The sequence below is a fragment of the Melanotaenia boesemani genome, chromosome 12, assembly GCF_017639745.1.
Source record: "Melanotaenia boesemani isolate fMelBoe1 chromosome 12, fMelBoe1.pri, whole genome shotgun sequence".
Taxonomy (NCBI): Eukaryota; Metazoa; Chordata; class Actinopteri; order Atheriniformes; family Melanotaeniidae; genus Melanotaenia; species Melanotaenia boesemani.
The window spans coordinates 36,727,245-36,743,620 of NC_055693.1; the positions used below are offsets into that span (position 1 = coordinate 36,727,245).

Consider the following 16,376-nt stretch of genomic DNA (forward strand, 5'->3'; position numbering starts at 1 on the left):
TCACTAAGAAGCTTTTTACCAGCTCAGAAACAACAACAGGATTAAAAGTTTAGTCTCCCAGAAAGACCAGGAGAAACTCATCCATGCATTCATCTCCAATAGGCTGGATTACTGTAATGGTCTTTAACAGGACTTCCTAAACAGACCAGTAAACATCTGCAGCTCATTCAAAACACTGCTGCTAGAGTTTTTACCAGGACTAAGAGGTCTGAACACATCACACCAGTTTTGAAACACTGGCTTCTTTACACTTTACACTGGCTTCCAGTCAGTCACAGAATAGATTTTAAACCCCTTCTGATTGCTTACAAATCCCAGAACGGTTTAGGCCCAGAATCCATCTGTGATATGTTCAGAGAATATAAACCTAGCAGAGCTCTTAGATCCAAAGACTCTGGTCAACTAGTCCAGACCAGAGTCCAGACAAAACATGGAGAAGCAGCATTTAGCTGTTATGCTGCAAACAAGTGGAACAAACTGCCAGTGGAGATTAAACTTTCACCAAATGTAGACATTTTGAAATCCAGGTTAAAAACATTTCTTTTCTCATGTCTATGCATGAAATCTGCATGTTAACTTTATCTCATCTTGCTTTCAATCATTTTAATGTAATTTATTATTTTATTGTGATTTTTGCTATGTGCTGCTGCCTTTTACTATTTCTTAATATCTGTAATGCTTTTGTTTTATGTAAAGCACTTTGAATTGTCCTGTACATGAAATATGTTGCACAAATAAACTGTGTTACCTTGTGTTACAGATGGTGTTGCAGCATGTGTTTTAATTTGGTTTTCTGCTTGTGTTGCCACTTCAGCTGCAGCTTTTGTTGCCGCTTGTGTTGCACCTCATGTTCCATTAGCATGCTCACCTGTTTTGTGGAGGTGATGCATGGACAGCCTGCTGGGTCCATGGGCGGCTAATTTTATCTGTCACCAGTTATTTCTTGGATAAAAGGACCCAGGTGCATGCTTACGAGGCAAGAGGCAGACCAGTGCAGGAACAAGGTTTAATGATAATTACCACGAACCCGGGCAAACACGTTTGTGACACGGAACAAAACATGACATTAAGAGTACAATGAACTGTCAAGGTGAAAAAGAAAGCAAGGGGTATATATACAGAAAGACTAATGAGGAAAAGGTGAAGTGAATGAGCAAATCAAACCAGGTGTACTAACGAACAGGAAGCAGAGATACGTTCATACACGTATCTCACTAGCTGACAGAATTACATCATTTCAGAATTTACAGCTATAACTTGTGTTTGCATTTATGCTCCAGCAGTTGCAGTGCAGGCAAGTCGCAGAAAGCCTTAAGCTGAATGCCAAAGGAGCTGTTTGACAGACAACATGCATCCCTTCTCACCGTAGTTTCAGCGTGTCTGGAGGCATGAGCTCCAGGGTGTGGGTTGGTCCATATAGGTTGACAACGTAGAGCTTCACCGTTGGGTTGGCTTGGCCGGCCTGAGAGGAGAAACACTCAGGGTTTTCAGGGATTCAGAGTTTTAGCAGAAAATCCCTCATGTAAAAAAATCTAAAATGGATGCTGACTTTTAAAGGTACTGCAAATTTAAAGTGAATAAATAATTAATTTAGAGCAATTCGACATAAACTTTCTACTTGCATAGAGTTATGTAATTATTGTGTTGGTTGAACAGACACAAGAAAGAAAGCTGATTGGATTAGAGAATAAAGGAAACATCTTAAAAGGTAGTAACAGCACAAAAGATGGTGCTGGTGTACGTGGCTGCTCGTCTGTTGCTCTCCCTTTGGTTTGTGTTTTTGCTGATTTTATGCCTGGGCTCGCTGCTTTCGGAATCTCTGCTGATGTATGATCGTCAATTTCTTCTGGAACTTCAGTACAATGCTGGAGTTTCATCAACGTTCTGCTATAGCCATCGTACAACTCTCCCCCCGTTGCTATCGGGCATTCCGGCTTACCTGTTCAGGGCGTTGGGCATCCTCCTACGGCAGAAACGCCCCCGCAAACGCGGCAAACGCAGTGGTCATCTGGTGAGGCTGAAGGCATCCCTGGCTCGCTTCTAATCATTTTTCCAACTGGGATCTGGATCATACGTGGTGCCCTGACATTCTCTGGATCCTCCTGCGGTCTGCCTTGTTCCTTCTGCTGGCTTTGTGGGGCAACCCTGCCGTTCCTCTTCTCCTCGACTCCGTTGGTGCAGGGTGAATCCCGGTAATCTGAGGATTTGCCATGCCGCTGATCATGCTTTGTTAGCCCGCCTGGCCAGGTCGGCTAACCCGTCACCACACTCAACTTCGGTCTGTTCAACATCCATTCTCTTACGAACAAGGGGGATCTCATCCAGGATCTCATCTCGGACTGTAAGTTGGATTTTCTCTGTTTAACTGAAACGTGGCAACAGCCCAGTGACTTTATTCATTTCAACGCATCAGCTCCATGTGTAAACCTTGCGGCTCCGGTAGGGGGGGTGGTCTCGCAATGATTCACCGCCAGCAGTGGAGAGTAAAGCCACTTGAGGCTCTGGTGCTTAATTCATTTGAATACATGGCCTCACAACTCCCATTAATCTATGTATTGTGTACCGACCACCTAAACCTAATAAGGACTTTTTGAATGACTTTGCTGCTCTTCTGGCCCATCTATCCTCACTCTCTCCAAATACGATGATAATTGGTGACTTCAACATTCATATGAACAAGGACAATAATCCTCTTTCCAGAGACTTTGGAACCTGTCGAAACAGTTTTGAACTACAACAATACATACATTTCTCTACTCACTCCAAAAATCATATTCTGGATTTGGTTTGCTGCTCTGGTGTAATTCCTATAGATTCTATAGCCCATCACATTCCCTTCTCTGATCATAAATTAATCTCCTTCAAAATAAGTGTGTCTCTTTATAAACCCCACCCTTCCCGTTTCATTTCCTTCAGGAAAATCAAGGATATCAATCTCGACACACTGTCTTCTGCCATAAATATCCTCCCCACTCCTTGCAATTTTTCCACTCCTGATAATTTAGTTTCTCAATACAGTGATAACCTCAACAACCTTCTAAACATCTTCGCTCCACTGAAACACAGATACGTTTCCTTCTCCCGCTCTGCTCCATGGTTCATTCCTGCCCTGTGCCAACTTAAACCCGAAGGACGCCGGCTTGAACACCTTTCCAAGAAAACTGGACCCATTCATAAGGACACGTACAATAGCCACATTCTTCTATATAAGGACTGTATTGCTTCAGCAAAATCCACAAACTATTCAGGTTTAATCTGTTCTAATGAAGGAAATTCTAAATCTCTCACTGTTCAATAATATCACAAAACCTCCGGACATGTTCCCTCCTCAACTTTACTCAGCTGACTTCTGCAATTCCCTTTTGTCCTTCTTTACCTCAAAAATCTCAAATATCCATCAACAGCTTGCCACTGGAGGAGCTGCTGTTTCCATCACAGACCCTCTACCTCCATTTCTTTCTATCCCACACCCGTTCTCAGATTTCACTCTTCTATCCCCATCTGATATCTCTGAACTGATTCAGAAATCCAAACCTTCCACCTGCCTGCTCGACCCTCTTCCTACAGTCCTAGTCAAAGCTTGTCTCCCTTCAGTGGTTCCTCACATCACTGCCGTCATTCATTCCTCCCTCACCACCGGATATGTTCCACTAGCCTTCAAGACTGCTGCTGTCACTCCGATCATCAAAAAACCTGGTGCTGATCCGTCTGACTTCAATAACCTTCATCCCATTTCTAATCTTCCCTTCCTCTCCACAATTCTGGAAAAGGTTGTCGCCTCTCAGCTCCACAAACATCTCACTAATAATAACCTTTACGAACAATTCCAGTCTTTCATCCGTCCTTTTCACAGCACAGAATCTGCTCTGTTAAAAACCACCAACGACCTGCTGATGGCAGCTGACTCCGGTCTTCTCACAATCCTCATCCTCTTAGATCTCAGCGCAGCATTTGACACCATCTCACACAGCATCCTCCTAAACAGACTGGCAACCCTTGGTGTTTCTCATACTCCTTTCACTTGGGTTTCCTTGTATCTCTCCAACCGCACACAGTTTATTCAACTCAAGGTCCACATTTCAGAGTCCCTCCCCGTCTCGGTCGGTGTACCCCAGGGATCAGTCCTGGGCCCCTTCTGTTCATCACTTATCTGCTCCCCCTTGGCTACATTTTCCATAAATATAATATCAACTTCCACTCCTACGCAGACGACACCCAGCTCTACATCTCCTCCAAGCCATACTCCTCTCTTCCACCTTCCTCTCTCTCCGACTGCCTCCAGGAAATCAAAGCATGGTTCTCCCCCACTTTTCTCAAACTCAGCAGCAGTAAAACTGAAGTTCTACTTGTCGGCACGCCCTCCACTCTAACCAAGTCTCACAGTTTCTCCATCAACATTGACAATTCTACCATTTCCCCCTCCCCTCAGGTCAAGAGTCTCGGTGTCATTCTCGACAGCACCCTATCATTTAAGCCCACATCGGTAGCATTACTCAGTCTGCTTACTTCCACCTTCGTAATATCAATCGTCTGCGCTCATAACTCACTCTGCATGCTGCTGCAATCCTTATCCACAGTCTTGTCACATCCCGCATCGACTACTGTAACTCACTCCTCTTCGGTCTTCTCAATAAATCACTTCAGAAACTGCAGCTTCTCCAGAACTCTGCAGCTCGTATCCTGACTCGCACCTCTTCCTTTCAACATATTTCCCTGTACGTCAACAACTCCACTGGCTCCCAATAAAACACAGAATCAACTATAAGTTACTGGTCCTCACTTTCATAGGTATTCACAATCTGGCCCCTCCTTATCTGTCTGATCTCCTCCATATTGCCCCCTCCCGTGCTCTCAGGTCATCCTCCGTTCACCTTACTGTTCCCTCTGCCTGTCTCTCTACCATGGGGAGCAGGGCCTTCAGGCAATCCCCAGCTCTGGAACTCACTTCCATCCGAGATTCGGAATATCAACTCTCTTCCATCATTCACATCTGCACTCAAAACCCACTTGTTTAAACTAGCATACTCCCTATAAATCATGTAACTGACTGTTTTGTGTAATTTTTATATCAATGTGCTTTATCTGCTTTTAACTCTTATGTAATTTATATTTTTATTTACTTTTTATTTATTTTTCCTTTTGTGTACGGTGACCTTGGTTGTTGAAAGGTGCCAAGAAATAAAATTTATTATTTATTATTATTATTATTATTATTAAAAGTAGAGAAAGTTTTGTTTAGTGGAAGGAGTTGGAAGGAGACAGAGAGGAAATAGGATGCAGCAATTAGCAGGAAAGAGGCAGGTACAACTGCAGTGGTACACCAGTCCATCACACACAGACAAGCAACATTCATACTTACCTTACTTTCCTAAGAATAATAACAATTAACCTTGTAGAAGGTGGGAGAAAGCTGGAGAACCCATGCGTAAATAAAGAGAAACCATGCATAACCGGAGAGAACTTGCAGGTACATAGAGAGAAACCATGCATACCCGGAGAAAGCCCGCGGGTACATAGAGAGAAACCAGTATGTAAACAACCCCTAAATAAAAGTTACCTTGGGATAGGGATACTGCTTCCCTTTAGGGTATGTCATGCCCGTGAATCGAGGTAAAACCATGTTTGGCACCAGGGTGTCATTGAGGACGAGGAAGGCCAACCTCTCTCCATCTGGGGACCACCAGTGAGCCACATGGGTCTGCAGGATCTCCTCTGAAAAGAGACATATACTCTCAAATCAATCTTTAATCAAGTTTTGGAGTTACTGGTCCAAAGCAGGGATTTTTTTTTACCAGTATTTGAACTGATAATTTAAGCAACTCTGTGTTTTAATAAACTAAAGTAATCTCATCTGTATGTGAACTGATACAGACACAGATAAATGCATTATGATTGGCACGTGTTGCCTGTATGATACTTTTGTCAGTTTTGGGAGAAATACATTACAAAGTAATGCGTTACAGTAACGATATTACTTTTTTGGGTAACAAAGTAAAGTAGTGCATTACACTTAAAATATTGGTAAGGAAATGACTTTACTGGACTACAGTAACATGTTTTTCTGCGTTACTCGAGCCATTTTTGTCTATGTGTAAAGTTCTGATCTGTTTTAAGTGGTATGCGCATTGTAACGAGGAAGCGTGTTGTGGTAAGGGGAATTAGCTCAGTTAGCCGGATAAAGCTGCCACAAGGATTGACAAACTCACAGCAACACTGGTACTGAAGATTCCACAGTGCGTGCCCTTTAATAAAAGGACATTCGTCAACCATATAAAGCCCGGTTGGGCGGCTACTGTCTCATCATACATAAATAAAACAGTGCGACACAATACGTCCGTCACAACAAGTGGGAAAAAGAAAGAATAAGAGCCGAGCTCCCTAAATGTCCGTCTGCAGTCCAAACGTGCGCAAGACGATCTTCTCGCTTCTCGAAGCATCTTGCTGACGTCATCATTAGAAGACAACCAAAAGTAGGGCCATTCCACAATTACAACTGTTACAGCATGCTACTGCCTGTGTGTGTGCTTGCCTGGGCATGTTGCCATAGAAATCAATTTGCGTTACGTAGCTGATTGCACCAACTAAAGAGAAAGAAAAATGAAGCTGGAGAGTTGGAGATATGGACTTTTGGTCAGTGGCGATATTCACATTATTTTCAGTTCAGTCCAGTTTCAGTCCAAACTTGTGGTGAAAGATCCTGCTCGCTGGTCAGTGGAAAGAGCCCTTCAGCAGCCAACCCGCCTAAACAAGCAGCTGACCTGCCTAAACAAGCAGCCGACCGCCTAAACAAGCAGTCGACCCACCTAAACAAGCAACCGACCCGCCTAAACAAGTCGACCCACCTAAACAAGCAGTCGACCCGCCTAAACAAGCAGCCGACCCACCTGAACAAGAAAGTCGACACGCCTAAACAAGCAGCCGACCCGCCTAAACAAGCTAAGCTTTTCTCAACATTCCCTGGAGCACAGCAGCCGGTAAGACAGAAATGAACAAGCTAGTTGCAGGTTCATTGTAGGAGACATGCTCCCCCTGTCGACTTTTGAATTGCCCAGGTTTAGAAAAATACTAGATAAAATGATGATGAGACAAGTGTGGCCATTTCTTCCCACAGACAGGGATGTTGTTCTTGTGGTTTTAAAGCCATTTTGTTTACAATAGAAGGTAAACACTCTGCAGACAGGCAGCGACGTTTGTCCATGTCTACACCGTGAATTAAGAAATGGTAAAGTAATAAGTAGTGAAGTTACTTTTCAAATGCAGCAACGAGTAATTTCATTACAATTTACAGAAGTAAAGACTAACTAGTAACTAATGACTTTTTTAGAGTAACTACCACAACACTGATGACAGCCTCCATCATCCAGTTCATCCTTCATAACTTACATCCATTTAAATATGTTGTAATTGTCCTTTTATTGAGGAAAATGCAGTCTTGAGCAGCCCCTTACAGACCAACACAAACACACTGGAGTTAACAAAAAGAGCTGCCGATGCAAAAATGGGACTCAGTTTCTAATTAGGGATCAACCATTACGGATTTATTTCTAATTATACTTAATAAAATAATTACCTTCCAGAAAAACAAGAACAACTTCATAAGAGAACAGAAGTAGCTTGCCTTTTTAGATTTAATTTTGTTCTTGCATAACAGGGTCAGAAGTAGTCGTGCATATTTGATCTTTGACATTATGCACTCCTCACATCACCGTGATGTCCTATGGATGCTCCTTGGGTTCTGGCTCGGTCATTGGCATGTCATGATGGCCTGGCTTGTGTGTGCCACTCAGGAACTGAGGCCAGATTAGGCTGGCTAGACATCTAGACTCCGGCTGTCTGATAGGGTAGATGCATAGCAAGGCGAGCGTGCTGTTTACAGCCGGGTAGAGTACTCCTACTGACTGTTGCTATTCAGAATTAAAGACTTGTCTTAGAAACTTGTACAATGACATGTCATTGTGTTATTGTTTAAAAAATATTCAGTGTGTGTCAGTATAAAGCACATAAACAGGTTATTCACAAGCAGTGGGGAGAAATCACCCCTGGAACAAGAATATGTAATAACTGTCTTTTCCATGACATTTCCAAACAGCAACTTTTTCAGAGTAATTAGCATGTCAACCTTTTAAAATCAAGCTGCTGTAGATACTGTTCTTTCTTCCTTTTAAATCTAATAAAACCTTGGCTGAGAGCAGCTTGATTGCCTGACATTTAAAGTATATTTAACATTTTTTGCATAATATATCCAGATACCAGGAAAGGAGAAATGTGATGGGATAGTTTTGCTCAGGGGGTTGTACCTTCATAAAGCCAGTCAGCAATCCCATTAAAGATGACCCCTTCCTTCCCTGAAGATGTTAGCCTCAGGGAGTTACTCTTCACATCAGATTGGTAGTAGATGTTATTTTCAAATATGTAGATCTGCAGAAACCAAGCACACAAAGCCACAGCTTTAACCCTTCATGGTATAAATGCACAACACTGAGTTTGAACACACATCCACTGGATTACCTTTTAATCTACACATACACATAGTTCCAAACATCTTTAAGGGGATTAAAGTGCAAAATGTTTTCACACATGAAGCCTAGAGGTCCAGCCCAGACTGTTCCCCGGTTGTTACTGATCACACAAACACAGGGCAGCAGAAGGCTGTTGCTGGAGAGTCACTTACCTGGCTGGAAATGGGAGGGAGAGGGGAACATGATGATGTGATGCAGACCTGGGCCACAGAGGACACTGCATGTTCTTTACAACATGTTGACAGTAGCAGGGGAAGCTTATTGTGTGTAATGTATGGGAAGACATTTCTGATGGGTAACTTTTTAGTCTTTCTGCAAAAAATCTGACTGCTCAGCTTTGCTTGTTTGTCTAAGATAATCTTATGTTAATGTCTCCATCACAAAGACACATCTAATTCAGCCGTGGTAACATTTCTGGTAGGTGAGAAACTTCTCCGGTACACCCAAAACATTTCTGGTAGTAGGCCTGAAACAATTTCCGGTACACCCAAACTATCTCCAGTAGGCCTGAAACATCTTTAGCAGGCCTGAAACATCTCCAGTAGGCCTGAAAAATCTTTAGCAGGCCTGAAACATCTCCAGTAGGCCTGGGTGGTAAAGCCTCAAAATAAAATCTCCCATTTTTTTCAATGTAGATCCATTTTTTATTTTTAATTGATTTCTTTTCCCCTTTCTTTCCTTCTCTTTCTTGAAAACATGTTAACCTTATTAAAAACAATATTAGACTTAAAGCTTTTGCATGCAAAATGTTTGTTTTATTCCTTTTTTATGAATGAATGACAGCAACAGAAAGTAAATAGTGTGACAACGTTTCCACCTTATAAACAGTATCCTGCATAGAGATGCAACACATCAGCATCCGTGGTCTCGTTCCATCTGGATCCTTATCATACAGGGTTCACGGCAGAAATAATCCACTGACATAGGTCGTCTCGTAGAAAGCAGCATTTCTTCTGCATTTAAATGCAGCTAAATTCCAGGGGAGTCACGCCTCACTTCACTGTAAATGTGTTGAGTTGTTAGACAACCAGCGTTGTGGTGCATAAGGAGGGCCGAGCCCGCTAACGATGGTAGCCCAGGAGAGAGTTTATGGTGCACACAAGAGGAAAAATCCAGATTTTCATCAAAATAAATTCTCAGAAATAGAAAATTTGATTAACTGATTTCATGGATGAATTGCCCAGCCCTAATCTCCAGAACATTTCAACACTGCCGTACATGTGTATGAAGATATGTATTTATCTTTAATGTGTTGCGAAGGCAACTCTGATGTGCTCATGTTATCAAAAGTGGACTTTCACCAGAACATTTGCATAATGTGAAAAACCCTGTAAAGTCGGATCTAGGTTTTGGATTTGGATCTCAGGAAAACCACGTTTGCCATATGACACCACAAGATTTACTTGCATATTTTTACTGCAGTAACTGTGACCAGTTAAAAAAAATGTATGTCTTTGTAGTGAGTGGCGTCTTGAAGGAAATGAGCCATAACTAAGTAAAACTTTACAGAACCTCTCAAGATATAAAATCACAAAGTGCTTCACAAGAGCCAACAATGTAAAAAACAAAGGAAATTTAAAAAGATGTTTTTAACTGACTTTTAAAAGCAACTGAAGTCAAGTCAAATGGAAGAGAGTTCCAGAGTCTGGGGGCCACTGAGCAGAAGCTCTGTTTTCTTTAGTTTTTAACTTTGTATGGGGTGCCATCAGCAAGTTTGGGTCACAGAATCTCAGAATCCCTGGAAACCTGGCAGGGAGATATGGGTGAAGAAGCCCTCTGATAGGCTGATGCAAGTCCATGAAGAGATCTCCAGCCCAGGAATGTTACTCTGAAATACACCGGAAGCCGGTGCAGCTGCATCTAGATGGAGTCACATGAGAAAACTTGGAGGGAAACTTACAGGTCCGGACCTGTTCCTGCAGGTCTGGACATGGTCTAACCGGTCTGGACCTGATCCAGCAGGTTTACAGCTGTAACTGCCATCATATGAAATAAAAACCGATATAATAATAAGAGTAAATCCTATCTTCTGTAGCCAAAACAGGCTGTTACTAGAATTCTGTTACTGGAACTATTGCTAGAACTCTTTTACTGGAACTGTTACTAGAACTCTGTTACTGACACTCTTTTACTAGAACTGTTACTGGAACTCAGTTACCTGAAGTGTTACTGGAACTCTGTTACTGGAACTCTGTTACTAGAACTGTTACTAGAAGTTTTCTACTGTAACTGTTGCTGCAACTCTCCTTCCTGAGGGAGTTTGCATGTCCTCAAGATCCTAGTAGCTATGTTGTCAGTGGCTTTATGACCCTGGTAGGGTCACCCATGGCAAAAAAGTGTCTAGGGAGGGACCAGACGAAGCGTGGCTCAAAACACCCCTATGATGACGACAAATCATGGACCAAGGTTTCCCTTGCCTGGATGTCGGTCACCAGGGTCCCCCTCTGGAGCCAGGCCTTGAGGTGGGACAAGGAGGCCAGAGCTTGGTGGCCGGACCTTTGCTCATGGGGCTCAGTTGGGCTCAGCCTTAAAGGGTGACATGGGCGTCCCCTCCTGTGGGCTCACCATCTGCAGGAGGGGCCATCAGAATGGGGTGCAGTGTGAGCTGAGCGGCTGCCAGAGGTGGGGACCCTGGCATTCTGATCCTCGGCTGCAAAAGCTAGCTCTAGGGACGTGGAATGTCACCTCTCTGGTGGGGAAGGAGCATGAGCTGGTGTGCGAGGTTGAGCGGTTCCAGCTACATATAGTTGGACTCAACTCGAAGCATGGCTTGGGCTCTGAAACCACTGTCCTTGAGAGGGGCTGGACCCTCTTCCTTTCTGGAGTTGATCCCAGTGAGAGGCTCCGAGCAGGTGTGGGCATGCTCATTGCCCCCCGACTTAGCGCCTGTACATTGGGGTTTACCTCGGTGGACAAAAGGGTAGCCTCCCTCCAGCTTCAGGTGGGGGGACGGGTCCTGACTGTTGTTTATAATTATGCACCAAACGGCAGTTCAGAGTACCCACCCTTTTTGGGGGTGTTGGAGAACACTCCTTCCGGGGACTCCCTCGTTCTGCTGGGGAACTTCAATGCTCACGTGGGCAATGACAGCGAGACCTGGAGGGGCATAATTGGGAGGAATTGCCACCCTTATTTAAATTCGAGTGGTGTTTTGTTGTTGGACTTCTGTGCTTGTCATGGATTGTCCATAACGAACACCTTGTTCAGACATGAGAGTGTCCACATGTGCACTTGGCACCAGAACACTTTAGGCCGCAGTTCGATGATCAACCTTGTAGTCGTATTGTCCGACTTGCGGCCGCATGTCTTTGGACACTCGGCTGAAGAGAGGGGCGGAGCTGTCAACTGATCACCACTTGGTGATGAGTTGGCTCAGATGGTGGGGGAGGATGCCAGTCAGGCCTGGCAGACCCAAGCGTGTTGTGAGGGTCTGCTGGGAACATCTGGCGGATTCCCCTGTCAGAAAGAGTTTCAACTCCCATCTCCGGCAGAGCTTCAACCATGTCCCGGGTGAGGCGGGGGACATTGAGGCCGAGTGGGCTGTGTTCCATGCCTCTATTGTTGCGGTGGCAAGCCGCAGTTGTGGCCGCAGGGTCATCGGTGCCTGTCGTGGGGGTAACCCCCAAACTCGTTGGTGGACACCAGCAGTGAGGGATGCCGTCAAGCTAAAGAAGGAGTCCAATCAGGCCTTTTTGGCCTGTGGGACTCCAGAGGCAGCTGATGGGTATTGGCAAGCTAAGCGGAGCGCAGCTTTGGCGGTCGCTAAGGCAAAAACTCGGGCATGGGAGGAGTTTGGAGAGGCCATGGAGAATGACTTCCGAATGGCTTCGAGGAGATTCTGGTCCACCATCCAGCAGCTCAGGAAGGGAAAGCAGTGCTCCGTCAACACTGTGTACAGTGGGGATGGGGGGCTGCTGACCTCGACTCGGAATGGTGAGGCAGTGGAGGGAATACTTCAAAGAGCTTCTCAATTCCACCAACACGTCTTCTGATGAGGAAGAAGAGTCTGGGGACCCTGGTGCTGGCTCTCCCATCTCTGGGGCTGAGGTCATAAAAGCTCCTCTGTGGTAGGGCCCCGGGGGTGGATGAGGTCCACCCAGAGTACCTTAAGGCTCTGGATGCTGTAGGGCTATCTTGGCTGACACGCCTCTGCATCATCGCGTTGACATCAGGGACAGTTCGCCTGGACTGGCAGACTGGGGTGGTGGTCCCCGTCTTCAAAAAGGGGGACTGGAGGGCGTGCTCTAACTACAGGAGGATCACACTCCTCAGCATCCCTGGTAAGGTCTATTCAGGGGTGCTGGAGAGGAGGGTCCGTTGGATAGTCGAACCTCGGATTGAGGAGGAGCAGTGTGGTTTTTGTCCCGGTCGTGGAACAGTGGACCAGCTCTACACTCTCTTCAGGGTCTTGGAGTGGGCATGAGAGTTCGCTCAACCAATCTACATGTGCCTTGTGGACTTGGAGAAGGCATTCGGCATGTCCCCCGGGGACTACTGTGGGGGGTACTCCGGGAGTATGGAGTGCCGGACCCCCTTGTCAGAGCTGTCTGGTCCCTGTATGACCAGTGTCGTACAGAATAATTTCCGGTGAGGGTTGGACTCCGCCAAAGCTGCCCTTTGTCACTGATTCTGCTTATAACTTTTATGGACAGAATTTCTAGGCGCAGCCAAGGTGTTGAGGGGATCCGGTTGGGTGGCTTCAGGATTGGGACTCTGCTCTTTGTGAATGATGTCGTTCTGTTGGCTTCATCGGGCCGTGATCTTCACCTCTCACTGAAGCGTTTCTCAGCCGAATGTAAAGCGGCTGGGATGAGAATCAGCACCTCCAAATCCGGGACCATGGTCCTAAGCCGGAAAAGAGTGGAGTGCCTTCTCCGGGTCGGGAATGAGGTCCTGCCCGAAGTGGAGGAGTTCACGTATCTTGGGGTCTTGTTCACAAGTGAGGGAAGGATGGAGCGGGAGATCGACAAGCGGATCGGTGCAGCGTCTGCAGTGATGTGGACTCTGCATCGGTCTGTCGTGGTGAAGAAGGAGCTGAGCCAAAAGGCAAAGATCTCAATTTACCGGTCGATCTACATTCCTACCCTCACCTATGGTCACGAGCTGTGGGTAGTGACCAAAAGGACAAGATTGCGAATACAAGCCGCCGAAATGAGTTTTCCCCGGAGGGTGGCCAGGCAGTGTTACTGAACCTGGTTACTGAAACTGTTACTGGAACTCTGTTACTGGAACTTTTATTGGAACTCAGTTACGTCTTGTTACTGGAACTCTGTTACTGGAACTCTTTTAGTTGAAATGTCACTGGAATCAGTTCCTGGAAGTGTTACTGTTATTAGAATTCTGTTGCAGAATGAGATGCTAAAAATCTAAATGCATAAAACAGAATAAAACCAGTTTAATCTGAACTGAGCCTGGAATGTATTAAAGGCAGTGTATGTGGAACGAGTCAGAAGTTAAAGTAGACCAGTCTGCTTACTGGTGTGTTCTCACCAGTTGTTGGCCTTGTACTCCCCAGGCAGCGTACTGCAGAACAGAGTTCACCACCTCAGGAGGGTCCAGCTCCCAAACCTCCCTGAAACACAATACACCCATCAAACATACATTGGTGGATTAAGAGAAGCACTCAAAATGGGTAAGCAGAAAAGTGTATCCCCTGCGTTGTACTTGTTTCACAGGATTTCTAATTACGGACTCGTACAGACATGTTACTGTTATTGTCTGATATTTTAGTTCCAACTGTAAAAGATAAACCTGGCAAAAATTAATAGTAAAGAGAACTACAGCTCTGGCCATGCTGGAGGGGTCTATTTTGAACAAGATGGAAGAGTTTTTGCTGACCTCTGATAAACAGTTCCATACATGGAACAGACGTCCATCTACGCTTTGAAGGAAATCTTAAATTTGTACAAGACACAATACAACAATTTTTATGTGTTACTGATGCCTCACAGACGTTTGATTATGTAAATCATGAAAAGTTATTTTCTAAGTTATACAAGAGAGGTTTGGGACACCTCTCTGTAAAAAAAGGAAATTGTTTATCTGCACCATTTAGTATGTCAAATGGAGTGAGACAGGGCAGCATTTTGTCTCCCTTTTTATTTAAAGGACTATTTGTCGAGACTTTTAAATAGCGGGTTGAAGGATTGACAGAAGTACAGTCAACCACTTAATGTATGCTGATGATCTTGTGATTTTTTTGTCCTTATAGTGCTGGTCTACACCAGCACTATAAGGACACGGATCTGCTCTCTGTATGACAAACTTTAATATATAATATTGCTCAAAGAAAAGTATCATCATGATCGTTCGAAGCAGAGAGGATTCAATACAGACGTTTCCCCACTGTATTTAGTCTGGTAAGAGACTGAAGGTCCATGATGAGAGAAATCCTCTCTCTCCAAGAAATAGGGGTTCTGACTGTTAAAATATCATGCAAGAATTTTTAGAACTTGCTTCCATTTCCAATGGTCACAGGTCAATCCTGACTTGGGAGGAGTAAACATTTTGAACTTTAAGTTATACTCAAGACTGGTAAATTGCTGAAATTAATCTTCAGTGCAGCTACAACCTGTCATGTCATGCCTCACAATGAACTGAATGTTTTATGGATTTCAGATGGAACTCATCACCCAAGAATGTTGTCTACTTTGAACCTGTTTTCTTTTAACTGATAAGCAACCCCCCTTTTCACAGGGTCAACCTCTAATGAGACCAGGACATCTGGACATCCACCAAAAACTGTTTACTTTTAACATTCCCTGGGGGGGCAATAAGTAAGGGATAATGCCTGACGAGGTGTCCACTATCATAAATTAATAGACGATGTGGAGGCGTCGGACGGCTGCCACTGCGAAGTCCATTAATTTATGATAATGGACACCTTGAATGGCAATATCCCGCTTATGCCACGGTCACTTATGAAAGAAATAAATATTAAATAAATTATTAATGCGTTAATGTTGTTTCTTACCGTTAAAATCCTAAGTTATTAACAAGAAGTGGCCGAGTGGACTATTTTGTTGTGACGCGTTGCCAAGGTAACCGGCTCTGACACAGAACCTGCAGCTCGGTCGATCAGCTGTTGTATTAGACCTGATCAGTGGAGGGAAGGGAGATGATTGTGACACATGTTATGTGACACAAACATTTCAGAGGGTGGGTGCAGCTCTTACAGCTTGTGTATTGTGGTACGTGGTTCCAGAGGATGATGCCACATTTTGTTTCTGTCACAGATCGTTTCCTACATTGTTTTTATTTTAAGAAATATTATCCACCATTCACTCTGATTAATGTGTATCAAGCAAGCAAGTCTATCCTAAATGGTTTTTATAATGTTATCACCATTTACTCTGTATCAAGTATGTAAGTACGGTAATCAAGACAGAAAGACAGACGACAACTTATTTAAAATTAAATGTAACATTGCCGTTGATCATGACATTTCATAAAGATACTGGCATGTTCATAGTGGCGTTTGAAGGACGGTGATTTAACGTTTGTGGGCCCTGACCACTGCTGGTTTAACGTTTGTGGACCCTGACCGCTGCTGGTTTAATGTTTGTGGGCTCTGACCGCTGCTGGTTTAACGTTTGTGGACCCTGACCGCTGCTGGTTTAACGTTTGTGGACTCTGACCGCTGCTGGTTTAATGTTTGTGGACCCTGGCCGCTGCTGGTTTAACGTTTGTGGACCCTGACCGCTGCTGGTTTAACATTTGTGGACTCTGACCGCTGCTGGTTTAACATTTGTGGACTCTGAGCGCTGCTGGTTTAACGTTTGTGGACTCTGACCGCTGCTGGTTTTACGTTTGTGGACTCTGACCGCTGCTGGTTTAATGTTTGTGGACTCTGACCGC

At 44.5% G+C, this 16,376-nt stretch overlaps 1 protein-coding gene across 1 annotated transcript in view; it reads right to left on the reverse strand.

Annotated features, from left to right (window-relative positions):
* The window catches only part of LOC121650879 (inactive dipeptidyl peptidase 10-like), a 282,313-nt gene that overhangs the window by 75,027 nt on the left and 190,910 nt on the right, over window positions 1-16,376 (reverse strand). The window contains exons 7-10 of the mRNA XM_042002663.1: window positions 14,010-14,091; window positions 8,298-8,418; window positions 5,558-5,712; window positions 1,365-1,462 (exon numbers count right to left, since the gene is read on the reverse strand). Coding sequence (XP_041858597.1) covers window positions 1,365-1,462; window positions 5,558-5,712; window positions 8,298-8,418; window positions 14,010-14,091 — 456 coding nt within the window. The remainder of the gene's footprint in view (window positions 1-1,364; window positions 1,463-5,557; window positions 5,713-8,297; window positions 8,419-14,009; window positions 14,092-16,376) is intronic.